Source organism: Neomonachus schauinslandi, chromosome 9 (assembly GCF_002201575.2).
Source record: "Neomonachus schauinslandi chromosome 9, ASM220157v2, whole genome shotgun sequence".
Classification (NCBI taxonomy): Eukaryota; Metazoa; Chordata; class Mammalia; order Carnivora; family Phocidae; genus Neomonachus; species Neomonachus schauinslandi.
The window spans coordinates 10,820,264-10,848,089 of NC_058411.1; the positions used below are offsets into that span (position 1 = coordinate 10,820,264).

General features: G+C 54.6%; 1 protein-coding gene across 1 annotated transcript in view; it reads left to right on the top strand.

Moving 5' to 3' along the window:
* The window catches only part of ITPK1 (inositol-tetrakisphosphate 1-kinase), a 169,031-nt gene that overhangs the window by 16,671 nt on the left and 124,534 nt on the right, over nt 1–27,826 (top strand). Inside the window, exon 2 of the mRNA XM_044917902.1 lies at nt 23,177–23,201. Coding sequence (XP_044773837.1) covers nt 23,177–23,201 — 25 coding nt within the window. The remainder of the gene's footprint in view (nt 1–23,176; nt 23,202–27,826) is intronic.

Sequence of the window (27,826 nt, forward strand, 5' to 3'; positions counted from 1 at the left end):
AAGGGGCTGCTGGTGTGATCCCTTAAATTGGAAGGACAGATCTTGGTTGATAGTCCCCAACCTTGCACTCTTCCCTGCCTTCTGGCCAGCTGGGGTGGGGGGCTGGGGCCCTTGAGGGCGGCTGAGGGTCCTCTCCACAGCTTCCTCAGCTGCCTCCTGTGGTTTCCAGCAGAGTCCACCCACCTTCCCAGCCCCACACGCTTCTGGGAGGGCCTCCCATCAGCCAGTGTCTCCTTCATGCAGAGTCCCAGCTGAAGGAAGTGAAAGGATGTATGTCATCCTTTCCCCTGAAATTTATTGTGCTCCGTGAAGACAATTTAACATTATGAGAACAAAATTTGAAGAGACAAATGGTCCCTCCAGCCCCCCATCCTATGTCTTTCCCGCTTTGTGTTTTTTTTTTTTTATAAAGATTTTATTTATTTATTTGCCAGAGAGAGACACAGCGAGAGAGGGAACACAAGCAGGGGGAGTGGGAGAGGGAGAAGCAGGCTCCCCGCAGAGCAGGGAGCCCGATGCGGGACTCAATCCCAGGACCCTGGGATCATGACCTGAGCCGAAGGCAGATGCCTAATGACTGAGCCACCCAGGCGCCCCCCGCTTTGTGTTTTGTATGTAACAGTCACGGACTTGGAATCATTGTGTACGTGGCGTTGTGTTTCTGCATTCTGCACATAGCGCTGTAGTGAAAACAGATTCTTTGTTTCTACACAGACTTCAAGAATGATCTTCCTAAAATGTACTTTCTAGGAGCTTTTATTATGAAAATTTCCAACATATACAAAAGAAAGAATAAAGAAATGAACACCCCTCTCCATCTCAGTACTAAGTGTTAACCATTATTGACTGATGGCTAATCTTGTTTTTTATTTCCCCCATATTATTTCGAGGCAAACTCCAGACATATGATTTCACTTGTAAATATTTGAGCATAGCCTTTAAAACATAAACCTAGTGCTGTTATCACAACTGAAAATAAAGTATGACAGAGCATGATTGTTTTTAATCAGGATGGAATAGTTCTTTCTGTTGGACATCCGTGTGGTAATACAGTGAGCTGTAATCTTGTTATCAAATATTTAGATTATTTCCACTTTCCTTGTTGGTGTAGATAATGCTACCTTGGATATCTTTGTGAATATATTTTTTAAAAGATTTATTTATTTTAGAGAGAGAGAGTGCGTGAGCAAGCAGTGGGGAGGAGGAGAGGGAGAGAGAATCCCAGGCAGGCTCTGTGCTAGGTGCGTAGCCTGATGCTGGGCTCAATCTCATGACCCTGAAATCACAACCTGAGCCAAAACCAAGAGTCCATCACTTACCAGACTGAGCCACCCAGGCACCCCCATCTTTGTGAATATAAATGTCTTCCTTCCTTTTCCGATCCATTATGTGTAAGGGGGAGTTGGATCAGTTACCGTTGAGTCACAAACCATCCGAAGGTAGTGGCTTTGAGTAATACCCATTGGTTTGGCTCATCCATGGGTGGGCAGGCAGTTCAGGTTAGGCTCCCTTGTGGGTCTGATGGCCGTGCCGTCAGCTGCGGGTCGGTCAGGGTCTCTGCTTCTGGGGAGTGGCCCGTGGTCGCCCAGGGCAGTGGGGATGACCGTGCCACGTGTGTTCTTCCTCCTGCACACTGCCTCGCCGTGTTCTGGTCCAGGAGGCAGGGTTCCAAGACATAGTGGGCACGTCCCAGGCCTCTGGAGGCCGGATCTTTCTACCACATTTGTTGGCCCAAACAAGGCACAGAGCCAGCCCATACTCAAGGAGTGAAAATGAACTTCGGGCGCCTGGGTGGCTCAGTTGGTTAAGTGACTGCCTTCGGCTCAGGTCATGATCCTGGAGTCGCAGGATCCAGTCCTGCATCAGGCTCCCTGCTCGGCAGGGAGTCTGCTTCTCCCTCTGACCCTCCTCCCTCTCATGCTCTCTGTCTCTCATTCTCTCTCTCTCAAATAAATAAATAAAATCTTTAAAAAAAAAAAAAAAAAAAAAAAATGAACTTCACCTCTTTTTTTTTTTTTTTAAGTAATAAATGGAGGGGTGCCTGGGTGGCTCAGATGGTTAAGCGTCTGCCTTCGGCTCAGGTCATGATCTCCAGGTCCTGGGATTGAGCCCCATGTCGGGCTCCCTGCTCAGTGGGGAGTCAGCTTCTCCCTCTCCCTCTCCCTCTGCCTCTGCTTGTATTCTCTCTCTCTTTCTCTCTCAAATAAATGAATAAATAAATACATCTTTAAAAAGGTAATAAATGGAACTTATTGAAGGAAATACAGAGTCCTTCACCTAAATCACGTGTTTCTGGAGGACAGGGCTGCTTCTCCTTTCTTGGAGGTCACTGATACCTTTGAGATTCAGATGAAAGCTGTAGAACCTATTCCTAGGAAAATACCCGTAACGATACATGCCACAATATAAAGAATGCTGCAGATTTTCTGAAGTAAAGGTTCTAGGGATCTCAGATAAAATTTTCTTGTTTGATGCTTGTGGTATAGATTTTCGGGAAAGACAATATACAAGCCTTCTTCAGAACGGGATTTCTTACAAGGTAATCCACTAAAGAATTCTGTGGTCACGTAAGTTTGGGGAGCAGTGCATCCTGTGAGATTCAAAACACATTTTATCTTTGTTTACCTTGGCGGGGTGCGTTTGATCTATTAGCATCTCAGAGAAGACTTTTTTTTAAGATTTTATTTATTTGATAGAGAGAGACAGGGAGAGCAGGAACACAAGCAGGGGGAATGGGAGAGGGAGGAGCAGGCTTCCCGCGGAGCAGGGAGCCCATCGTGGGGCTTGATCCCAGAACCCTGGGATCGTGACCCGAGCCGAAGGCAGATGCTTAATGACTGAGCCACCCAGGCGCTTCAGTAAATGTGACCTCTTGATTGGAGCAGTAAGGTCATTGCGAAGGGCACCAACACGGAGCAGGGTCAAGAATTGGGAACATTTCTGCACATAAGAGTGTGTGGTCTGGCCCTGTGCACCCGCCAGGCACCCCACAGACCCCTCCTTCTTTGGTCCCCGCCAGGGCTCAGAGGGTGCTGTGCTGGGCATGGAGAGGGTGGAAAAGCTAAGGTCCACCTCGGGAGACCCCAGGGTGCTCATTCCTGCGTGGACTCCCTAAGGGATGAATGCCCATCCATTGTTCAGAAAGCATTTCTGAGTACCCCGCTCTGTGCCCAGCTCCAGCTAGATGCTCTCTGGCCTGGTCCTCCAGGAACTTGGTGTCCACTTAAGGAGAGGAGGCTTACGTGGGTGACTGATGGGGGCGGAGCAGGGTGGGGGGAGCCGGCAGGTGTGATTGCAGTGTATGGGGTGGTGAGTTTTGGTCCCCGTTTGTAGCCTGGTGTTACCTCTGTGGCAACCCCCCTCACTGAACTTCATTTTCTTTAGCTGGAAAAAGAGAAAGAACAGAGGAGCCCCCAGATCCTAGACTGTTCCAACTGGGAGAGGCCTTGGGGTGTTCAGTGGGGAAACTAGCATGAATCTGGGCATCACTCCCTCCTGAGCTGGTGGGTGTATAGCATTTCTCAGTTGCTTCCAGGCCCAGTTTTCTGTTGTTGGTCTGCTTCTGTGTGTTTCCACCAGGACACCTCCTGCGTCCCCCCCCAGTAGAGAGTGTGTTCACAGACATCTGTTAACATCCCTCCATGCCATGCCAGCCCTCTTGAGGGACCTGTGGTGGCCAGGATGGACACGTCCTTGCAGCTTTAGTCTTTGGGGAGAAAAGGGGTGGGGAGGGCCTGTGACAAACATGTCAGCCGGTAAGTTAAAGGGGGTAATTTTAGCAGGGCTGTGAAGAGCATGGGTGACTGTCCTCAGGGTGGTCATGGAAGGCCTTTTCAAAGTAGGCACTTGGGGCTGTGGCCTGACTGGTTAGAAAGCAGGTATCTGAAAGTCTGGGCCAGAGCCTCTCAGGTAGGGGGGGAACAGCAAGTGCAAAGGCCCTGGGGTGTTTTGAGCAAGGGCTTTGGTGTGTTTGTGGAACAGCAGGGAGGAGGGCGCGGCTGGAGATGTGAGGGAGGGAGCAATAGAGAGGCAGGCAAGGGCCAGACTCTTCAGAGCTTTTCCAGGCCATGGTGTGTAAAGTTTTACGTGACGGGGGAGGGCAAAGGCTCCCATCAAATGATTGCACAAAACCGTCAATGAACGTGGATGATCCTTTAAAGAGCTTTGGGCTGTGTTCACTAGCGATGGGGTAGATGGCCAGAGTTACATGCTCAGGTGCACAGGCTGTCTGTATGAAGATGTTAAATGTCAAATGCAAAGCAGCGCTCCCCCTGTCCCTGGGGCTGTGCTCAGCCCTCAGATCAGTGACAGCCAGGCTGTCTCCCTTCTAGCTGCTGGCCAGGGTGCCCAGGCTGGTCATGGAAGGACGGGCCTTGCTCTTGTCACCATCCAGCTCTGTGGTTTGGGGCCAGTTACTGAGATTCTCCGTGCCTCAGTTTCTACATCTGTAGGATACACACGCATCTAACCTTCACAGTTGGTGTGTCTGTTGAAATAATGAGTGTAAAGCCCTGTAGTTCGCTGCCTGCCACGTGTATTTATTTATAAATACTGGAAACACCCGCTGTAGCTCCTTGTGAAACAGTGGGCGGGTGGTATTATTGTTGTAGTGGTAGTGTTACTCAGGGGGTCCTGTGGGTCTAGATCCTAGAACACAGACACCCCCACGCCCTGGGAGCTCAGCTGGGTGGGCAGCATGGGCATAGGGAAGCCTTGAAGCTTTGCTCAAGGAATGGTGGAGGGGGCAGCTTTGTGTGTCTGGAAAGACTGAGGAGGGCTTCACGTGGGGGGTGAACCCCCCTCCCCCAGCGTCTTTGAGGGTCAGGAGGAGCTCCCTGGGCAGACGTGCGTGGGTTTAAAGTTCAGGTAGTGAGCTGGCGCATGTGAAGGTGTGACACTGTGGGGCCGGGGGTCCTCAAACAGGGACTGTGGGCATGTCAGGCTGGGAGGCACATGGGGGCTGAGGGGGCCCCTGGAAGCCTGGTCTGAGAGCATCTAGAAAGCAGCAAGATGGGGTGTCAAGGAAGGAGCATCTGCTGATTGTCCCTGTGACTGTGGCAGGTCTTGTCCACTCTGCGAGGGGCAGGCGTGGACTGCACCCACGCCGAGTAGTTAGGAGCCTGGAGCCCAGACGTGGCCCCCTGGCTTGGAACCCGGCTGCCCCACTGGGAGGTCACTGCAGTCTGTAGGCCTCAGTGAGGGATGATGACAGGCCCCACGTCACTCGGCTGCTTTCGGGGGACAGGAGGTCGTGAATAGCACTTAGCACAAGGCAAGCACTTGATAAAATGGTGGCTTTTAAACCTGCTCCTTGAGGCTGAGTCTGGCTGACAGCCTCCTGTTGACTTAGCCGTGGGGGTGGTGTGCGGGGGCGGGGGGATGTCCCCTCTGAGCCTCCTCTGAGCTGTGGGCACAGATGAGTTTCCAGAGCAGACTGGCAGAGACACAGCCCTGCTTCTTGTTGACTTTCTTTCTCATTCTCAGGTGGCCCACAGAGCAGCTACCTTCCTGTGTCTCCCTCAACCCCCTGCCCCGGCTGTTTCCTCCCACCACAGGACCATTCCGGGCCGGGAGGAGGCAGGAGGGGACCCCCATGTCCTCGGGTGTGCTCATCCCGGCATTGAACGGATGAGGAGACCGGAGGCTGAACAGACTCTGCTGGGCCCCTCAGGTAGAAGGGCTGGGGTGACCCCCCGGGCCCTCCCTCCTGGGGTCGGTGCAAGACGCTGCAAGGAGCGACCAGGAGCCAGAAGTTCAGTCTGTCTGGAGCTTGGCACGGAGATGAGGCCTGAGTCAAGGCCAGGCGGCACAGGGTGCCGGAAGCCTTCACTGTGTGCCTGGGCCCTGTCTCGAAGGCTGTGGGGGCCAGAGCAGGCGTGTGGGCAGCGCGGGCCCAGGCTGATGTGGAACACTGTGGAGGACAGATGAGAGAGGACGAGACCGGGGCTGTGGGCTGTAGGCAGGAGCCTGCTGTGGTTGACCAGGCGGCAGGGAGGGACTGGGCTGCTGGCCAGCCGTGAGGACTTGCTAGGACCTTGCTCACCAGGCTGTGGTCCCGGGCGGGTGGCCTTGGCGTGGAGGGAGCTTGTGAGAACTGCAGAATCTCCACCCACCCAGTGCTCAGAACCAGCATTCCAGCAGGGACCCCAAGGGTGCGTGTGCATTTGCACATTCACATCTAAGAAGCCCTGGTTTAGAAAACCTGCTGCCACCCTGGGTGCGGGCCTGGGAGAAGGAAGGAGGGGTGAGGCCCACGCCTGCCTGTGTGGGGAAGTGGACTTGGGGATGGAAGTGCAGGTTAGGCGGTGGGCTGGAGGAGGTCAGGTAGGATTTGGGATGTGCAGTGCACTCAGGTTCCTCATTGGGAAAGGGGCCCCATCACGACCACCCAGGGTAGTGTGGGGACCACAGAGGGGGTCACTGAGGAGGGCTCCAGGGGCTGGGCTCTGCAGGGCGGCCCCTGGTGCCCAGCTCTGTCCTCAGGGCTCTGGAATGGGGAGGCCCATCCTCGGTGAAGCTTCTCTGTAATGTGGCGTGGGCACCCCCACAGAGTTGGGTGGTTTATCTGCCTACTGAGTCAGGAAATGGGCTTTGAGTTCATACGTGCGTGACTGTGGGTCATGGAAGAGCACAAAGTCGTGCTTTAAGGAGTGGTCATTCTTGGGGTGGGGGGGCAGATGGTGCGGAGTTGCACGGGCCAGGGCTGGTTGAGGAGGGTGAGGCTCGCTGTGAGGACCGAACAAAGCAACTGCCAGGAAGGCTAGCTGGGGGGCCCCTGGGTGGGGCGCAGTTGGTTAAGCATCAACTCTTGGTTTTGACTCAGGTCCTGATCTCGGGGTCATGGGATCGAGCCCCACGTCGGGCTCCATGCTCAGCACAGAATCAGCTTCATTAAGACTCTCTACCTCTGGGTGCTTGGGTGGCTCAGTCGGTTGGGCTTCCGACTCTTGCTTTTGGCTCGGGTTGTGATCTCAGAGTCCTGGGATTGGGCCCCACGTTGGGCCCTGTGCTCAGTGCGGAGTCTGCTTGAGATTCTCTCTGCCCCTCCTACTTGGGTGCGCACGCTCTCTTACTCAAATAAATAAATAAGTCTTTAAAAAAAGAAAGAAAGGCTGGCTGGGCGTCCGCCAGGCCCTGGTGAGATGTTCCTTTGGGGGAGCTAGTTAACATGAGGGGGGCGGGTCTTGGGAGGCAGGTGTCCTTGGCATGAGGAGTGGCTGACTTAGTGCCTGGGGCTTAGGAGTTTAGCCGAAGCAGTGTGAGCGTGCCTTCCAGCCCTTCTGCTAGATTCCTGGCTCCCTGCCCCTCTGGAGTCTGCTGGTGCCGTGGCTTGGCGGGGCCCAGGCCAGTGAGCACACGCTCCCTTCTGCTGGAGGTTGGTTGTAATGGAATGGAAATTTGGCTGGCCCGGTTGGCATGGGCCAGGACCATAGCATGCCCAGCTTGGGCTGGGTCACCCCATGGGCTCTGCCATCAGCCGTGCCTAGGTCAGAGCTGCCAGAGGCCCAGCTTTGTGGGGGAGGTGAGGTGGGGATTGTGTGGAGGGGCGTGTGTGGGGGGGCATGGAGTTTGACTCTCTGCCTCTGTGGGCATCTGAATCAAGGGTCTAGTTACAGTTGTCAGCGAGATGTTTTGGGATGACTGACCTTGGTTATTGTGCTCCAGAGGCTTTCAAAACGGTGAGGCTGGGTGGTTGAGGGAGACTGCACGTGGAGGGAAGTGTTATTTTATTAGTTCTGAGAGAACGTAAATGTGTTGAAATGGACAGTACGGTCACCTGATTCAAATCCAAAGGCAAGAAAGGACTTACGCTGAAAAGGATCTTGTCCTGGCCGTGCCCCTTACCCCCTGGCTGTCCCCCAGAACTGCTCCTTATTTTTGATCCTTCCAGGATATTCTAGCACATGCAGACAAGCACGTGTGTATGCATATACCCACGTTTCCATAGATGCATCTGTGCGTGCACACATGCATATTTATTTATTTGAAAGTTTTGGGTTTTTGAACTGACCATGTGTCCAGGCAGATCCCCATGCTTGTTCACAGAGGACTGTAGCTCAGGGCTCCTCAGCTGGGAGCTGTTTGCATATTGGGGCTGGATCCTTCTCTCTTGTTAGGGGCTGTCCTGGCCATTGTAGGGTATTCAGCAGCACCCTGGCCTCCACCCTTAGGGTGCCATTCCTCCCCCAGTTGTGACAACCAGCAGTGTCTCCAGGCATTGCCAGATGTCCCCTAGGGGCAGTCACTTTCAGGGCTCGGGTCTGGCTCCCAGTCTGGCTTTCTTGCTCCCCGGGCATGGGTTTGGCCTGCTTTGGTCGCCCCTCACCGTTCTCACACACCGACCAGCCCTGGTGGCCGTGTGCTCGTGGGCGCTCAGGGTGGCCGGTTTTCTGCCTGCCAGAAAGGAGGCCCGGATGGAACACCATGGCTCTCCCGTGCCCTTGTTGGAGACCCTGAACCTGTCCAAACTTCCCCAAACCTCGGTTTTCTCATCTTTGGAATGGGGCTGTGATAGCCCTTTCTCTTCTTGGGTGCTGGTGCAGATTGGGGATGCTGGTGAGTGGCGCCCCGTATCTGCTAGTGCTGGGCTCGTCCACGAGTGCCTGGTGACAGTTGACCTCCTCCTGAGTTTACCACGACCCCAAGTCCCTCTGTCCTGGCCTTGGTTCCTTTGTGTGTAAAATGGGGGGACCTCTTGCAGTAGAGGCCCCGGAGTTATTAGGGGGCACCCCCTGGTGGGAGAGGGGAGAAATGGAGGCCAGAGTCTGTGGCTTTCCGAGCTTCCGGTCCACATGCTCGGAACTGTCCGTGCTCTTCTGAGGGTTAAATGGGGAGGAGGAGGTGAAGGGTTGTGGTGACTTTGACTGGCGGCCCACTGTGTGCCAGGTGTCATTCACTCCTCATGTCATAAGTTACCACCGTCCCGCCCAGTTACAGATGGGGAAACTGAGGCACAGAGTGCCGCACTTGGCCATAGGAGGCTTACAGCAAGTGAAGCTGTCCTGGTTATGATTCGTGGGCTGCTCTCAGGACTTGGGTCTGAATGTCCCAGACCCTGAAGATGCAGAAAGAAAGAGGAGAGGGAAGTGCCTTCCTGTCTTCCTGGGGCGGGCCCCGCGCTGGAGGTGGAGGGGCCGGGCTGGTCTGTGCCAGGCTTCCTGGGCGGGCACTGGAAGCACCGGGCAGCTGGACGCACGATGCTCTGGGAGCTGGCTGGCTCTGCGCTGGCGCCTTTGTTGGCTTCCGTAGTTTTTGCCTGCAGGGGCCTGAATGATCTGAGCTGACGATAAAACATTTGTCTGGCTGATGCTGTAATCACACTGCAAGGGATACTTGAAATTATATCCGCATTTGGGAAGCTAATTTGAAAGAGCGTTTTCCTTCATAATTATATGCAATCAGGCAGCCAGTGTTATTGGGGGTTCTTTTTTTCCCACAGCCGAGAGGCCGTCTGCTTTTCTTTTCCTGCCTCTCCTTCCAGCATGCGGTGGGCCACCTCCCTGGGAGAGGGACCCCCGGCCCTTGGCTGCCGAGAGGCCCCAGTGAAAGCTTTCTGTGGCGACTGTTGGGGGATGAGAGAGAGGGGAGGTGGGGATGATCCTGGGCTGGAGCTGCAGGGTGGGTGGTGGTGCTTGCCGTCAAGTTTGAGGCACAGGTGGGTGGAGAAGGTGATGGAGTATGATGCCGTGGTTTGGACGTTGTGGAAGCCAGGATTCTTGTGGGTGCGAGTGACAGAAGACCCAGTTCAGATGAGTTTAAGCAAAAAGAGAATTTCTTGGTCCAGGTCACCAAATGGCATAAGAACAGCCCTTCAGGGCCCCAAGACATGCCTCCTGCCTCTCTCTCCCCGCACTGTGATCTTTTCTCAGTTCTTCAGCTGCTCGAAACTCTTACCTACCTCAGGACCTTTGCACATGATGCGGTTCCTGCTTCCTGGCAGGCTCATCCCACCCCCATCACACCACTGGCCTCTTGGCCTTTAGATCTCAGCACTGACTTACCTTCCCTGCCTCAGGCCATTGAATGTTTGTTTCAGAGCATGTCACATGTTGTTATATTTATTTCAGTGGTTTGCATGTTCACGCTCTCCTTTCTGCTCGAAGTTCCTTCGGGACAGGCATCCTTTCTACTGTTTTTACTGTTGTGTCCCCAGTAGTGAAACTGTATGGGGCACATAGTAGGTGCTCAGGAAGTATGCATGAAACAAGTGAATGAATAAAAAGAATCCTTTGGACAGAAAGGCAGTTTGTGCGAAAGCAAGTCATCAGGAGGAATTTAGTTTAAGAAAACCCCTGGCAACGTTAAAATAAAATAAGCCCCTTCTGTCTGCCCCCTGCTAACTGGGTTCATTCCTCTCTGTCTTGAGTTCTTATCCTGGCAATGAGGGTCATTCCTGGAGAGCTGTCTAGCAGAAAAACATCTAGTCAGGGAAGTGGATTGGATGTCTCTCAGGGTGGGGCGGCTGCCCTTGGCCTGCACTCAAGCTTCTCCCTTCTGAGGAATCAGGGCCTCCTCTTTTTGGCATTCCACTTCTTGGCTTTAGGTTGGGGCTGCTGTGACACCTTGTGTGGGGGTGTCTGAGGGATTTCTCGAGATGCTTGGGGCCCGTTGCCATGGCTTGCAGCTGCAGAGCCCGGGAGGGCGGGAGCCCAAGCAAAGAAGGAGGTCGGGGCGTGTGCCTGTCACTGGCAGCAGGCCCTGGGCCCTCCGAGGCCGGGCTGGCCTGCGTTTTCGAAGCGCCTTTGATTTCCTGGACTCCAGCGACCTGGCCAACTGCTCTCTCTTGTTGGCGGATTCGGAACCTTCCTAGGACATTAGCCCCCCCCACCTTCCCATGTACCAGTCTCCGCACCCTGATGGCGGGTGTTTGGCCTCTGCGGTCATGGGCCAGTCACCAGCTGCCTGCCGTGGAGAGCCCGCAGCTCCCCCTGCGACCGAGCTGGACTCTGCTTCCGTGGCCCTTCTGCTTGGAAAGTACGGATTCCAAGTGACGCTGTAGTCAAAGGAGCTGTCAGCCCTGTGGAGAAGGGAGAAACAGGTGACCTGTGGCGTGGCCAGTCCCCGCTGCACATGGTCTCGGGACAGCAGGGCCCCTAGAAATGCCTTCTGGCTCTTTCACCCGCAGGCCTCCCCTGGCCGCCTCGGGGTCAAGTGTGGAGGAGGGGCATCAGCCCAGGGTTGGGGCAGTTGGCTCGGTGGGGGCAGAGTGGCAGCTGGGTCCAGCACAGTTGCTTCTCCAGAAATCCCAGAAGCCTCACCCCCAGACCCGCTGGACACCCCCCCCCCCACCGCCCCCCAGGCCACAGGACGAGCATGGTCATTGCCGACAGATGTGACTTTAGATTATGGTTCCACTGTGGCTTACTTGGTTTGAGTTTTGGGGCAAGTTTCTTTTTTTTATAAATACATGTATAGTTTTTCCAATTTTATTGAGGTATAACTGAAAAATAAAATTGTACTGAGAGTGTGACGATGTGATGATTTGATATATGTGTGATCTGTGAAGTGATTGTCACACTGTTGTTAATGAACACATCCGTTACCTCACGTATTTACCTGTTTTTGTTGGTGTTGGTGGGAAGAGGCAGACTCCGGTCATACAACACAGCCTTGTCAGCTGTGGTCACCGTGTCACACGTTAGAGCCTCGGACCTTACTGATCTTGTGACTGAAAGTTTGTCCCTTTTGTCGGCCTCCCCCCTTTCCTCCTGCCCCCCAGCCCCTGGCAACCACCGTTTTACTCTCTGTTCCTATGAGCTTGACTTTTTTTTTAGATTTCCCATGTAGGTGACACCGTGCAGGATTTGTCTTGCTCTGTCCAGCTTCTATTTAGACGAGTTTCTCTGTGAATTTCCTCACTTGAAGAAGCAGGACCGTCATACCCCGTAATGCAGTCTTTGAAATGATACCCCCTCGGGCCCCCGTCTCCTCCCTTACCCTCTCTCCCTGGCTCAGGGAGAACAGGCCCAAGTGGGGAGTGAGGGGGCCCCGGAATGACTGATGTTGCCAGTCATTTGTTTGGGTTGTGCCAGGGCTTTGGAATCTTCCCTAAATTTAAGGGTCCCAGCAGCACCAGATGAAGGCACTGCCTGTTTCTGGAGTTGGGTGCTCAGTGCATCTGGGACTTAGCACCCCCGGACCTGTAAATGGGGGCCCAGCAGGCCCCTGTGGGCTTCGGTGTGCCTCGTGCTGGGCTCAGGCTCCAAATGCCTCTCTTTGGGGAGTGTCTGTTGCTGCTCAGAGTCACTTGGCAGAGTCTGAGGGACTTGGCCTTCAGTGGAGCCAGGTGGCCTTGGAGTGAACAGTGGGAAGGCCTGGCTGGTCTGGGCATCTCTCATGGCCCTTAAGGTGGACCCAAGGGTCAGGAATATTTATCCCCCCTTCCCCCCAGCTTAGACCCAAGGCTTCTAGGTCTGGGGCTGTAGGTCTCCACCGCCCAGACCTAGGATGCCTCTCCCCATCAGGGATCCCTGTGTAGGTGTTTAGTTATGCCCTTTGGATCCTGGGGGGTGGCAGGGGGGAGGGTGGTGGGAAAGTTACTAAAGATTGCTGTTTGAGCTGAGCCCTGAGGGTGACCAGGAGGGAGGCTGTCAAAGCCAGGGCTTCTGGGTGCGGGGATTCCCCGGGCCCCTCTACCACATCAAAGGAAAGGTGAGGTTCCCCCCACCCCCAAACTCAGAAAACTTAAACCCCGAAGCACTTATTCAAAAATTTCCCCAACCCCGGGGCTATTTACAGGATGGCAGCGGTGTTCCAAGTCCAAGAGGTCAGTCAAGTAACGGCCTTATCCACCGATGAAGGGTAGGGAGTTGATGCCTGGCTCTGACCATGACCCAGTCCCTCCCAGAGACCAGCCTGGAGGAGAGGCAGCATGTATGAACACTATATTCATTTCCTATTGGTCTTGTAACAAATGACTGCAGACTCAGCCGCTGCACCCAACACAAATGTCTTCTCCTACAGCTCTGGAGGTCAGGAATCTAAAATGCGTCAGCAGGGCTGAGTTTTCCTTCTGGAGGCTGTTGGGAGAAAGCGTGCCTTTGCCTTGCCCAGCTGCTGAGGCCACCTGCATCCCTTGGCTTGATGGGGCCACAAGACTTTGACCTCTGCTTCATTGTCACATCTCCTTCTGACCCTCCTGTCTCCCTCTTCTAAGGACCAGTGTGATTACACTGGACCCACCCAAGTGATCCAGGATGCTCTCCTCCCTCCAGACCCTTAACCTTAAGCACATCTGCAAAGCCCCTCCTCCAGGTGAGGTAGCGTAGTCACAGGTCCTGAGCACACCTGGCAGGGGGCGGAGGGCATTATTCTGTCTACCCGAACACTAAGGCTCTTACTGCTCCTCCATCCCGCGAATCTCGGACACCCCCTTAAAGTGTCCACATGTGGGCCAGGGGCAGATTAGGATTTGTCCAGAGGTTCGTTAGGAGCCTCCATAGTCACCAAGGAGGAGGCCAGAGCTCAGCCCCTGAGGACCCTCAGGATTCCAAAGGGCATATTCATGGGGCCCTGTGGGTCTCTAGGCAGGGCTTGTGGCTTGGGGGACCCCTCTGCTCCCAGGCTAGCCCAGGGCTGAAAAGAGAAAGCCCAGCAAATGTCTGACGACAATCATATGGGGAGCTCTGCGCTCCGGTGGTGGGCGGCCCAGCAACAGGGCAGAGACTATTCCCTCCCCCAAACTGCAGGGGCTCAAAGAACCCTTCTCATGGTCTTGGAATCTGGCCGGAAGGGAGCTTTCAATTGCAAGGGAGTGTTAGCAGCAGGATCTGGGTGGGTAGAGATGTTTAAGCTCCACTGGAACACAGCCTTTAAGAGTGTCGCCTTCCCAGATGCAGCCTCAGGACACATGTTTATGTGGTTATTTTAAGGGTGTGTGGTCCCTGGAGGATAGGTGCTAAAGACATTCCAACCTCCTTGGGCAGGCTTCTCCCTCCCCCAGTGGCTCCCAAGGAGGAAAATGTCAGCGCGGAATGCCTCTCTCCTCCTGATGTAGCTTATTACTTTGTTCGTTAGGTTGATGTTAAACTGACTTTGCTTTCTTAGGAATGAGAAACTGCTGTGAAGAGTCATTAGCCCTGAGGCAGGCCAGGCTGACAACTGGGTGGATTTCCTGGAACCAGCCCTTCCTGCAGCCCCTGGGGGTCTAATAACATCCCCCCCCCCCGCCCCCCCGCCCCAGCCCCTGCAGTTTAAGGCCCACCCCTATTAGGAGAAAGAAAAATTATAGCACCTGCAAGGGTTTAGTAAAAGACTTATAAGGAATTTCAGAGAATTTTTATATCAAAAAGGGGAACGTATCAAGTGACATTGAGGGAATCTCAATATTTGTTTTCAGATGAAAAGTTGGGGTGATTTCCAGTCTGAAGTGGTGACACTTTGGATGCAGCAGAACACTCCCTTGGGTAATCTCCAGCCCACCTCTGCCTCAGTTTCCCTACCCTGAAAGTTGAGGTGTGGGGGTTTTATTTATTTTTTATTTTTTATTTTTTAAAGATTTTATTTATTTATTTGAGAGCGAGAATGAGAGAGAGAGAGAGAGAGAGCATGAGAGGGGGAGGGTCAGAGGGAGAAGCAGACTCCCCGCGAAGCAGGGAGCCCGATGCGGGACTCGATCCCGGGACTCCAGGATCATGACCTGAGCCGAAGGCAGTCGCTTAACCAACTGAGCCACCCAGGCGCCCCGAGGTGTGGGGGTTTTAAAGGTGCCTTGGCCCCTGGCGGCCCTGGCGTCTCTGCTTTGCTCTAGGAGGTGCTGGGGAGGTGAGTCACTAGCCCTGCCCCTCACCCACCTCCTGGGTTCACGAGGGAAAGCTGCTTCCAGGGATCCAGTGGGCTTGTTCTGGGTCTGAAGGAACATGCTGACTCAGGCTTCTGCGTCTGCCCTGTGAGGAACCTGCGGCCTGCCCACCTCCTCCAGCTGGGGCACCTGGTCTGGGGGAAGGTCTTCAGTGATGAGAGTTGGTGACTGTCCAATCAGGGGAAAGGCCCTCCCCCCCCCCCAAAAAAGACATATGGTCATATGGCAGCTTCCAGTTTATCTGGTTCTTTCCTGGAGCTGTCCAAACAGTTCAAATGTTTGTACTGCCTTTAAAATTCTGTTCGTATGTTGCCTTTATATTGGGCCACTTCAGTTTCTGGCATTGTGAGTAAGAGGGAAATCCAAGTTGTGAAACCATCGGTAGGTGAAGCAGGCTGCAGAAGAAGCAGACAGGCAGGGATGGCTCAGGGTGGGAGCCCTGGCACTGGGAGGCTGGGGCGTTCATTCAGGAAGAGCCTGCAGAGCACCTGCCAGGTGCAGGGTCTGCGGTGGGCATGGGGCGCTGACATCCCAGCCCCTGGCCTCAGGGGCCCAGGGTCCAAAACCCGGCACAGGGCAGTCTTCGGTCTCAGAGCCATCCTTTTTGCTCTGGGGAAGGGGCAGGGCAACAGCCTTCAGCTAGTATGATGTTCGAGCTGTTCCTGATGATCGAGCAGTTCCTGATGGTTGAGCAGGAGTTTGCCAGGGGAGGAAGGGCATGGCAGGCAGAGAGGGTACAGTTTGTGCAAAGGCACAGAGGTAGGACAGGCCCAGGTGTTTTTAGAAAATGGGGTCCCTCCTGGGAGGGTTTCATGAGAGGAGGGACTGGCTCCACCTTTCCCCCAACACCTTTATGCTGCACCCCCACATGCCGTGGTCCAGGGGTTGTGCTTAGAATTTGGGGATGTAGACAGAGGCCACCAGCCATGTTTCTTCGAGGGGCGTTTATCAGGCAGGATAGGCTGCAAAAACAAACAACCCCAGGAGGTTTGCAGCAACACATTTATTTATAGCTTGTTCATAGTCCGGTGGCTCAGCGCTGGTCTCCACACCCCGGCGTTTCTCAGCCTTGGTAGCGTGGACAGTTTAGGCCAGAGAGTCCTTTGTTTTAGGGGGCTGTGCATTGTAGGGCCTCTACCTTCGGGATGCCAGGAGCACTTCCCCTCAGGTGGCAGTCAAAAATGTCTGCAGGTGTTGCTAACTGTCCCCTGGAAGCAAAAAGTGCCCCCTTTGAGAACTACTATGAGCTGAAGGGCCTCTGAACGGTGTCCTTCTGGTTCCCGGCCTGGCTTTGTGGCCACCCCGCCAGGTTTCTTTTCAGGAGTGGGTCTGGCCCAGCTTTGGGGGGCCATCTGTGTCCTCCTGCTCCCATGGTGGTGGCTGATGTCCCGGAGGACTGGCTGCAGAGCTGGGGGGTGGAAGTTGAGAACTTGAACTTGGAAATGACCTGGGTCACTCTGTGCACATTTCATTGGCCAAAGCAAGCCGTGGGGCTCTGCTGAACCTGAGCTGGGGGAGGCGGGTGGGGCAGGAGAGTGCCCGGCAGAGCTGCCAGGATCAGGGGCCACTGTTAATGCTGTCTACCACAGTGCTCTTTGCCGAGTAGGGTAGGGGGCAGCGACATGGAGCCAGGCAGCCTCTCTGCCCATGCTCGGTGCTGGCGCTCGGGGGCTCTGAGGAAGTTGGGAGCCAAGGAGGGTTCCTAGGGAGCTGACCTCGAGTGTGAGTTAGGTGGTGACGCTGGGGTGGCAGTCGAGGCAGTGGGGAGTCTGTCCATCTGCATACCTGGGTGAGGGAGGAGGCCAAGCTGTGTCTTCAGGGAACCCCGAGTCCTCGGGAGGCCCTCCGAAGGGCCTACCCTCTGCAGGGCGGGGAGGGGCAGGAGGCCAGAGGTGGGGAGGTTGCCTGCAGGCCTCGTGGGTGCTAAAGGGCCTTATTATTCGGGGCTCCTGAAATCTGGCAGTTACCAGACCGGGCTTGGACAAGCGCGTGCCTGGCTTTCCACTTGCATAATTACACACTTCCCGTCTCTAAGTGGTTTTCAGCTCTGGGTGCAGGTGCAGGTTCTTTCTCCTCCCCTCTTGGTGGGAGGGAGCCTGCGTTTCCGGGTTGATTCCCTCTGCTGTGAAATGGCTCCAAGGAGGCCCGGCCTCCCTCTGCAGCTGTGTTATCCTGTAGGCCCGCTTTCAGTGGCGGCTTGCCCCCTGTGGCCAGCCTCTGCTGTGACTGGGCAGGAGGCACTTGACCGTGGCCTTGCAGATTGCAAGAAAGCAGTTCTTGATGAACCCAAGGGCCCCCTTTTCTGGACAAGCTTAATTATTTCATTGCCACTCTGCTCTCTCTGTAGCTGCCACCGGACTTTTCTCTCCTCGATGGTCAGAGGGGACCTCTGTGTCTCAGCGTCACCCTCTCTCCCTTGCTTTACTTGTCTGCAGGCCTCAGGACTGACACCTGCCCTGGAAGGTCCTGTTGGGCCAGAAGGGTCACACCCATTCAACAGATGTGGAAGCCGAGACCCGGGCCTGGGCCTGCTGCAGGTTTCCACAGGGCCCTGCTCTGCGGTGAGGCAGGCCCGCTTCTTGTTGGGGGTCGTTCTCCCTAAGTGTCCCGTGTCGGCCCTCCTGATGCCACACACAGTGGCCTCCTTTTGGTGTGGGCTCGTGGACGCATCTCCCTCGGGGTGCTCTGCCTCCCTGGCTTCATGGACCTTCTACTCCTCCTGCTTTTGATCCTCTTCATTGGACTCCTTTGTCGTCTCCTCTCCTCCCACGCCGGTCATCTTCAGGAAGTGGTGGCCGCTGTCACTTACTGAGCACCTGCTGTCATCAGCGTGACAGTGGTCGGTGACAGAAACTCCCGTGTAAAGTGGCTTCAGCAAATACCTGCGACTGCAGGTCCAGAGAGGACAGGCTCCAGGCCGGCCGGATGGAGGGCTTGAGCTCCAGCAACAGAGTGCTGGCTTTTTCTCCTGCTGCGGCCTCTTCCTTATAAGTCTGGCCACAGACAGGCCACGGAGCGCTGACGCTCCTGGCCACATGCTCTCTGTGCTGTGGACAGTCCCCCAGGACCTGTCCTGGATCCTGCGGGGGGCAAGGCCACGTGTCGCCCCTGGAGAGGGTGCAGCCCCTCAGTTGTTTGCATGCCCATCAGCATCATGTGGGATCAAGGAGGGGCAGTTCTGGAAGGCAGGAAGGCAGGACAGAGCAAAGCAACAAAAGCCCACATTCCCAATGTGGGCCCCAGCAGCCCTGTGGGGTGGGTTCCAGGATTCTCCTCACTTGACAGATGGGGAAACCGAGGCACGAGGTACGGTTGGGTCTGGTTCTAGGGTCTCCTCTTAGGGACACACCTGCCTCTTCTACTTTCACATGTCTCTCTCGATTGTATTTTCCTAGCCCTGAACTGTCTGCTCAGCTCAGTTCTCAGTTTCTGATCCCCTCCTGGTACGACCACGGGTGATAAAATGGAAGGGTTAGCCGTCTTCCGTCCTCTGCTGGTGCTGGCCTGGGAGCAGCTCAGCTGTTCTAGTTCTCCTGTGTCCTTGACTCCTGTCCCAAGACCTGGAAGGGCTGCCCCTGGATGAGCCCTCCCACCCCCGTCTGGTCCTGCTGCTCCTCAAGCACAAGCTGCTCCTTGCTCCCATGCCTGGCTGCTCCAGAACAATACCCGGGGGCTTGGCAGAGCCCCGCATGCCTCCCAGGCTCTGCCCCCAGACGTCCTGGATCAGAGTCTGCAGGACCAGGCCTTGAATTGGGGTTTTTGACAAGCTCCAGTGGGGATTCTTAGTCGTCCACCCTGGTATTTGGGATCCGCTGGCCCACAGGGTAAAGGCCAGGCTGCCCTGTGACATTCCAGGCCTCTCCGGCCTGCCTGCATCTTCTGGCCCCTTCTCATTGCCCCTGCGCACCCCTCTCCATGGATCTTATGTTCCCATACCCGCAGGCTCCTTTTGGGAAGGGAGCACTCCTCATGTTGTTCCTCTTTAACCTCTCCTCCCGAGTGTCTGTCTGTAGTTCCCCTTCATTGAAATGGCCGACGCCGCCTCCTCCCTGAAGCCTTCTCTGACTGCTCCCCCTCCTGCCCTGAAAGGATAGTTTGCTTCGAAAATGAGCATTTTAAATTCCTTGGACTTCTGGCGAGGAGGAGTCCTTTTACAAAATAGATCTTCCCTTTACAGCGATCTAGCTTTCGGAAAAACAGGTTTATAATTATAAGCCGCGGGGGTGGTTCTCTGTCCAAAACTTATTAATCAGTATTTATCAAGAAAGCAACAGTTTTAGAGCCTGTACAAGTTTTCTCCAGGTGCAGGGTTGAAATAAACTTCTTTAATTATTTCACTTTAACCTTTATTGTTACTTTTTCTATCATTTGGGGCGTGATATCTATGCTTATTGTAGAAAACTAGAAAATACAAGGAAATGTCAAGGAAAAAAGCCACCCATGTCTTTCCTGCTGCGGCCACAGCTGACAGGCGGTGCATGCCCTCCCGGTCTGTTTGCCAGATACTCGAATAGTTAAGTGTGCTTAGAATCGGGCCTGAACGCTCCCTGTAGGGTAGTCTCATGCTCCCAGAGTGGGCCTGGTTTCAGCTCCTCTATGAGCAGGACTTGGAAGCTTTTCTAGATAAATCCTGAACTCCTCTACTTCATGTTATTTTTAAAAAATATATATATAGTTTTAAAGATTTTATTTATTTATTTGACAGAGAGAGAGCGCGGAAGCACAAGCAGGGGGAGCGGCAGGGAGAGGGAGAAGCAGCCTTCCCGCTAAGCAGGGAGCCCGATGCGGGGCTCAATCCCAGGACCCCGGGATCATGACCTGAGCTGAAGGCAGACGCTTAACGACTGAGCCACCCAGGCGCCCCTACTTCACGTTATTGATTGATTGATTCATGCCTTTATCAGGCATTTCCTTTATGCCAAGCCCTGGGCATGGTGGCAGCTGGAGTTTTACCTGTTATTTAAAAGATAATAAAAAAAAAAAATGTTCCTAGTGTTTGAGAATATGTTGCTGGGTGCACCGGGCACAACACTCCAGCATGAGAATGTACAGTGAAACGGAAGTCTTCTCACTCCTCCCTCCAGCTGCCCTTGCCCTTGACCAAAGGCCACCCTACACCATATTCTTTCATTCTTTCTTGTACTTTCAGATTCATTCTGTGTGTGTGCGAGCCCACGTTCTTGTGCTGGATGTTGTTCTTAACCCAGGCCGTTCTTAACTCAGCACACAGAGCTTTGCACCTTGCATTTTCACGTAGACAAAGCCTTCTGGGTGCATGGAGGGCTTCCTCATTCTTTTTACTTACCGCCTAGTATTTCTTGGACCACGTGTGGCTTGTTAATGGCCCCTCTGGTGGTCTTTCGGTCTTCCGCTGTCGCAGTGAACAACCTGAAACACCGCCCATGTGAGGACGTCTGTGGGGCGGGAGGGGGGCGCGGGCGTTTTCAGGAAGACTGGTAATCCCTTGACAGCGAGTTCTCTGGCTTATCTTCTCCTCCCTCCTCCCCTTTGGTGTCAGAAACCAATTTCCGGACTTGGGGAATTTCAGGAGCCTGCTGCTTGGGAAGTGAGGGTTGTTGGTCTGTTGGTCCCACAGGAGTTTCAGAGGAAGGAATGAAGCCCCGGCAGGTTTACGTTCTCCTTTGCGGAGTGGGCTGCAGTGGTGCGCGTGGGGTCCCTTCACTATGGGGCCTCGCTCCCCCCTTACACCGAGGCCCTGCGGCGCAGAGACCAGGCTGGCCGTCCTCTGTGCCTCCCCTGTAGGCCCTGCTGTGCCTGCTGGTGACAGTCCGGCCGTGGGGCAGCCCACACTTCCTGAGGCTGCCCAGCCTCTGCTTGCTCATCCGAGTAACGGGTCATCACTGCCCCTCCCTGCTGGGGCTGAGGAAGGCATCAGCGGGCGAGAGCACCCAGTGCACCTAGCTGCCCTGGCTGAGGGGGTGTCTCCCGTGTGGCCTGATGTGGGCTGAAAGGGGAGCCCCCCTCTTTTCTGCCAGAGTCAAGATAGATCCTGTTCTTGGAGCTCTGAGCTACAGAGGAGCTGGTCTGGCTCCTGGGAGCTCAGTCCCACTTAAGATTTTCAGCCTGCCTGTTCTCAAGATGAACTTGTTGTTGTTGTTTTTTTTATGTTACGGGTCTCTTGTGTTTTCAAAGTTGGAGTCCTGTTTGTTTTTTAGGACTGGGGGAGGGCAAGCTGACTGGGACGGTGTCAGATGTGGGCGGATTGGAAGTGACCGCAGTCGGCCTCGGAAGGAGATGAGAGCCACACGCCGGGATAATCGGGATGCCGTGAGGATTAACTCAAAGGGACAACCCAGGGCCTGGCGACAGCCCAGTGGAGGCCCTGTCCGCCTGGTGCGGGTCACGTCCATACGCGCCTGCTGTCCCCTTTGGTGCCGTCTGTCCTTCCTGTGGTGCGGCCCCAAGTCTTGTCCTTGGGGACTTCCCAAGGAGCTGTTCCCTCAGCTGTTCAAGATTTCTGTCCTGGAGCAGGGCCAGGGGCAAAGTGAGGAGTCCCTCTGAACCCAACCTGGTTAGTCCCAGTCACGAGTCAAGTAGCCATGGGCTGGTCACTGTCACCAGTGCTCAGGTGGAGCAGGACAATCTGGGAGTGGGGCCGAGGCTCTGAGGTGTCCCTGCTGTGGGTGCTGGTGGCCCAGGGCTGTGCTCTGTGCCCAGTCTCTCCCCTCATGACGTCAGGGAAGCCAATGAGGTATTGGCCATCATTCTGGAACTGTTCTGGAGCTGTGGAGAAGCTGAGTGATGGTGGGGACCCCTGAAAGCATCAGCCACTGTGGTTTTCAGATTGGGTTCCTCGGGGCCCGGGGCTGTGTTGAGGTGTTGGGGGTTGAGGGGAAGGCTGGCTCAGCGTATCCCACGGTGCGAACCGGTCTGTCTTGCTGTCTCTTGTAGCGGCTTCCTTTCGAGGTTCCGCTGGGTGCCGGCTCTCAGGAGGTGTCGGGAAACGCTTGGATGAGCTAACCAACAAATGTAGGATTGGCAGGCGTCACCTCCGCTGTGTTGTGTGAGGGAATGGTGATGGTGCCCAGGGGGCTTTGTGCCCACCTCCTCCCCTAGACCGTGAGCCCCTCCAGGGCCTGAGCGATGTCTGTTGCATTTGGTGTGCCCCTGAGTGCTGGGCCAGGCTGGGCACAGGACCCTGAGCTGAGTGTTTATGTATTTGCGTTTAGGGGGTGTCTGTATGCCAGGCGGCCGCCGTAAGTAGGCACGCAGTACACACAGCCATCGAACCTGCCATAGTCCCTGCTCTCATTTCCAGCCTTGCCTGGTCACAGCCTCCTCTGAGCACCTGTGGGGGGCCCCGGCCTTTCTTCCCAGGAAAATGCACACGGGCATGGCCATGGGCATGCCATTGGCATTCCACACAGACCCCTGTGCCTGCCCCAGGAGACAGCCCAGCAGGACTCTGGAACGAAGGGCCGGGATGGTGGTGGTCCCAGGTTCTTGGGAGTATTTTGGCTCTGGGTAAGTGGGTGGGGCGAGGGTGTTGTGGGTCGGGGGAGGCTTCCTAGGAGAGCTTCTGTCTGAGCCACATCCAAAAGGCTGGGATGGAAAGTGTGGACCAAGGCTTGGAGAAGTGACACAGCCCGTGTGCCCAGATCCTTGGGGTGGGGGAGGTAAAGGTGGGTGAGTTGCAGGGGGCCTTTGGGCATTCCTCAGAGACCCTGACCCTGTGTGTAGTGGGGTGGGGTGAGTTAGGGCGTGCGTGTGGGAGAACAGTGGCCATGGGATTGTGGGTGAGAGGTGGAGGAGGCAGGCTGACAGCAATATTGGCGAGGCCTGTGGTGGTTGAACCAGCCTCAGAGGACGCATAGGGCGTCAGTGGGGGCTAGAGATGGCCAGGATTGCACTAACTGAGCCGAGCAGCGGCCTCCTGCAACATGGGAGAGTGGATGGATTGAGGCAGACCTGGGAGGCCAGGCCAAGGTGTTAGACCAGATAGCAGAGAAAATGGGGAGCCATGGGAGGTGGTGGAGTCAAGGAGGGAAGGTCAGACCATTGGTGGTAAATGCGGTGGAGGGGAGCATCCTTGGTGGAGCTGTGCCCAGGAAGGGCTGCCCCTGAGATTGGAGAGGGAGACAGCTGGCTGTGAGGAAAACCAGCAAACTTGGGGTCTTTGTAGAACGACAGCCAAGTTCCTCTGGGAAACGACTCTCTCTCTCTGCCAAGAGGTGGCCTTCAGGACTGACTAGGAGTTCACAAACCTTCCCTCTGCTAATGGGGCTGTTGTGGGGACTGTGCTTGAGGGATGCAGCCGCAGGCTCTCCCATGCCTTCAGCTGGCTGCAGTGAGTGTTCTGGAAGGATGCTTCCTGACTGCTTGAGTAACCTGTGTTTTCTCTGTTTCTCTCCACAGGAAGCGAGGGATAGAAGTGGTGCAGGTGAGTACAGACCACACCCTCGCCGTTTTTTGTGTGGGTGGGCCTTTTAGGGCTCCCCTTTCCTCCTCTCCCCCAAGAGTCTGGGCTCTTGAGCGCCTTCATTCACTTCTCGTGTTTAACTTCTCCCCCTGTGGAGTCTCCGCGATCTCTGCCCTGGCAGGACGTGGGTTGTGGTTGGTGGTCTCCGGGGTTTGTGGAGTTGCAGTTTCTTCATCCGTGGGGGAGAGCTGGGGCTCTGGCTGGGGGTGGGGGTAGGCAGGGTGGGGGAGCCTGGCCCCCCAGCCAGGCATCTGGGGTCCTATTGCCCCCCGTGGTTTGTCTGTGTCTGCCCTCCGTCTCTGCCAGGAAAGCACGAGCCCCCCGGGCCCCTGCCTTGGCTGCTCGGCCCTCTGGGGGTAAGCCCTCTCCTTTCTCGGACCATGCTTGTAAGTGGTATCATCTCCAAGACGACCCTTTCCCCCCGCCCTTCTCCCCAGGACTCCTAGGTCAGGTGCGTCCCCTCCCTGCTGTCAGTCCGGCCACATCTGATCTCCCCTATGGTCACCTGGCTTCTGGAGAGTGGACAGAGTCAGTGCGGGGGGCACTCCTGATCCCCGTGCTGCCTCACCCTGGGGCAGACTTGGGTCAGGTGCTCATTGGCTGGAGAAGGAAGGATGGATGGAGAGAGAAGCCCTCCCAGGGCCTGGGGTGGGCTCTCTTGCCCCAAAATAGATGTACACACTTTGAGAGCAGCCGTGGGGAGTGTTGCTGGGGTGGGACTGGGTTTCCTGTCTGGAAGCCTTGGTGGAGGGCTGCTGAATGAATTCTTCCTCTGGTCTCCCTCCTTTTAGCGGGTTGAACTTGTGACCTGGAGGCTGAGGTTGGTTTCCGGGGAGGAGGTAGTTTCTGGAAGCCCCTCATCGACTGTCGATTTTTCATCCAGGCTCATTTTGGCTCTGCAGAGTTGTGTGATCTGCACCGAGTTTTCCTGTGGACCTAAATTTCTTAGACATTAAAAGGGAGAAGTCAGAATTCAGGAATGGCTAAGACGTGCTTTCGGGGCCATTTCTGATTGATTGGTAGTGGCTGCCGGGAGGATTCTAAGCCTTCCCTGAGGTTAGCTACAGCGCTTGTCAGGAATCGCACAGAAATTTCTGTGGGGAGCAGTTTTTAGAGGAAGTGAACTCGTGTGCTCACCAGCAAACACATTACTTAAAAGGGGAAGAAATGTGCCCTTCCCCCAATACCTGATTCCTGTCCTGGAAGACCCCAGACTCATACTGTGGGATGCTCCTACCCCTGCCGCAGGTGGGAGGGGAGGGGCGGGGAGAGGGCCCTGGAGTTCCAGGATGTGAGGGCAACCTGGGGGGCAGTGGGTTTGCTTTACATGGCTTCCTGAGAAGATTTAGACTAAAACCTTTAATCCACTTAGTCCAGGGTGGAACGGGAGGCTTGGAGCCATTGTTCTAGAATTTACCAGGCAGAAGAAGAGTTGCAAAATCTTCCTTGATGTGTCTGCTGTTCACTTTGGTAATGACTTTGGGGAGGAACTGGTGGCTGGGGACCAGAGAGAAGCCAAACTGGACGCTTTCCACACCAGTACCTAAAAAAAATCCACCGCGACGCCTTTCTGCACCTCCTCCTGGTGTCCCCCCAGTGTTTGGAGAACTTGAAATTTCAAGATGCAGAGAAGGACTCTTTGCAAAATTTGGAAGCCTAGACCCTTGGCTGGTTTTTCAGAATCAGCCAGGCCCCTGTGGGCCGCTGGATGCCGGGGATGGGTGCTTGCCACACGCGAGGTGTCGGTGACCGACGGGGGGCAGGAGGGGGGGAGTGAGCGTGCCGTCAGCCAACGCCGGTCTTTCTTGTTTTCTTGGGTCCATTGCCCCATTGGTATTGTCCCTTTTTGTGCAGCCAGCTGGTGACAGGAGTAGTGTTTTAGAGATGAGGAAACGGAGGCTCAGGATGGCCCTTGGGGAACTTGGCTGGTAAGTGGCAGCCTCGGGGTTTGATTGTGGGTCCGTGTGTCTCCAGAGCCCATGGTTTTTCTGCTAACCGGGGCTCTTTCGCATGTTAGTTTTACTCAGTGTTCCATTTACTAAATGTTTCCAGGCCTCTTATCACCTGGGCTTTGGCTACTATTTTTTTTTTTTAAGATTTATTTATTTATTTTAGAGAGGCGGAGAGACAGAGCTCACGAGAGAGTGAGTGGGGGGAGGGGCAGAGGGAGAGAATCTTCAAGCAGACCCCCTGCTGAGCGCGGCGTCCAGGGCGGGGTTCGATCTCAGGACCCTGAGATCATGACCTGAGCCTAAGCCAAGAGTCGGACACTCAACCAACTGACTCACTCAACCAGGCGCCCCTGGGCTCTGGCTACTATTTAAAAAAAGGATATTGGGGCCCAGGGTCAGGAACCAAGAGGGTAAAATGCTGGTAAGATCGTGCGGTGTCCTTGCGTCGGGACCGCGGTCGGCAGCATTAGTTCTGCTGCTGCTAGTGAATGGTGGTCGTAACAACGTGAGTGTTAACGTCTACTGGGGACGGTGGTGTGCCAGGCACCAACGCCGTGTGCTTGCGAGAAGCATCTGTGGGTAAGCTCTCCAAGGGAGGGTGGGAGCACATTTCAGAAAGCAAATCTTGCAGCTCCGCAACTCCTTCACGTGCTCGTTCCCGCGGCACACGTGCTCAGGAAGGAGCTTGTAAACCCTCCTTCCTGGCATCCTTTCCACAGCGGTCCTCCTCCCGTCTCCACAGAGCAGTGACGGGCAGGACCACCTGGGCTCACCTTTCTGGCTGTGTGACCTCGGGCCAGTTGCCTAACCACCCGGGGCCTCAGTCTCCCCATCTGTAAAATGGCGATAATAGTTGTACCTGTCCCCTGGGATCACGTGAGGCCTAATTGAGTTAATTTGGGTAAAGCAGTTGGCGCCATGCCTGGCACACAGGAGGCTTGTTCTTTACATTGTTCACAGCAGATGTGACCCTGGGGCATCAAACCTGCCGAGGCCTTGCGGCTGGTCACTGTGATCTCGGGGCAGGTCAGGTTTCTCCAGTTCTTTTCTTGCAGCAACATTGCAAAAGGACCTGATTCAGTTGTCAGCTGATAGAACATTAAAAATGATTTTGGATAACGATTACTGTAACTCTTGGCATGTCATTTTAAAGGAACTCAGAGAATTTGCTATGTAAATCTTTTTCCATCTTTTTATTTGTTTGAGGAAGTGGTCTCAGCACTTGGGTCTATAAGAATTGAAAAATACAATTGACAATAAGCTCTGTCTTCATCTGTGGATACATGAAATACTTCTTAAAAATTCCTGTTCGTCTCTCTACTGAGATGTGTTTTTTTTTTTTTTTAAAGATTTTATTTATTTATTCATGAGAGACAGAGAGAGAGGCAGAGGGAGAAGCAGGCTCCCAAGGAGCAGGGAGCCTGATGCGGGACTCGATCCCAGGACGCTGGGATCATGACCTGAGCCGAAGGCAGACGCCTAACCATCTGAGCCACCCAGGCGCCCCTGAGATGTGTTTCTAATAAGGTTTAATGTTTTATGTTTATTCCTTGTATAGTTTGTAATGTTTCTGTCATAGGGATCAATTATGTACTAATAGTAACTGTAATAATAATTCAGTCCAGAAGAAAATTTCTGACAGAGCTTTATGGTCACATGAAATTAAAAAAATTAAAGCATTTATATACTTACTTTTTTTTGCCTCGTCGTGTTAATACTAATCAGTAAAAGGCCTTTACACGTGAAATACACTGAGGGATGTGGTTTGGAAATTGGAATTTGAGGATGCAAAAGGAACTTTTCTAAATTTCCAAGTGTTTAGGAAGAACCGGATTCTGTAATTTTAGGATGGATGATGGTGGATCTCAAATCGTGATGGTATTTAGATTCCATTGGATCCATTTAAAAGAGAAACAGTAACAGTTTTATTTTGAAATGTTAATATTTATAATATGTTGGAAATTACATCCTCTACAAGTATTTAAACTTAACCATGAGAAATTTTAGATGTCAGCTTGCAAATGTACAAATAGATACATAGTTTTAAACATTTATTCTGGGGGCTTTCGTGTGAAGGCCACTGCTTTTGAACATTACCCCACTGACTTCTCAGAACCGGGCTCTGAAGCAGGTACCGTCTTGGAGGGGGCAGTGGCCCGGCTCCCAGGCCATCCAAAGGCCCCCCCCCGGGCTGGGCCACTCAGACTCCCGGCCTGTGCATCCACTGAGGTGCTGGGCCTGTCTGCAGGCCGACCGGCCTCCCCTAACCGGGCTCTGTGAGGCCAGGTGATGCTCTGATACGGAGAACCTGCTGTTCTCCCTGCTCATGTAGTCTGGGAAGCCCCGAGTCCAGGAGGCCGGGAGGAGTGGAAGTCGTGCCTTCTGTTTAATGTTGGGGCTCAGGCAGGAAGACGAGGGGAGAGTGGAGCACGCTGTGGGACAAGGTGCCCCCCATCCCCTTCGTCCTGAGGGGCTGCCTGTGGTGACTGATGGTCGCAGGTAGCCCTTTGCCTCAGTTTCTTCCTTGGTGTTATTGTAGGGAGGATGCTGGGTGCACAGGCCCCTGACCCACCATCTCAGGCCTTGCTTGGCCATTGAGGAGGCCCCTGGTGGCCAGCAGGTTGGGAAGACCCG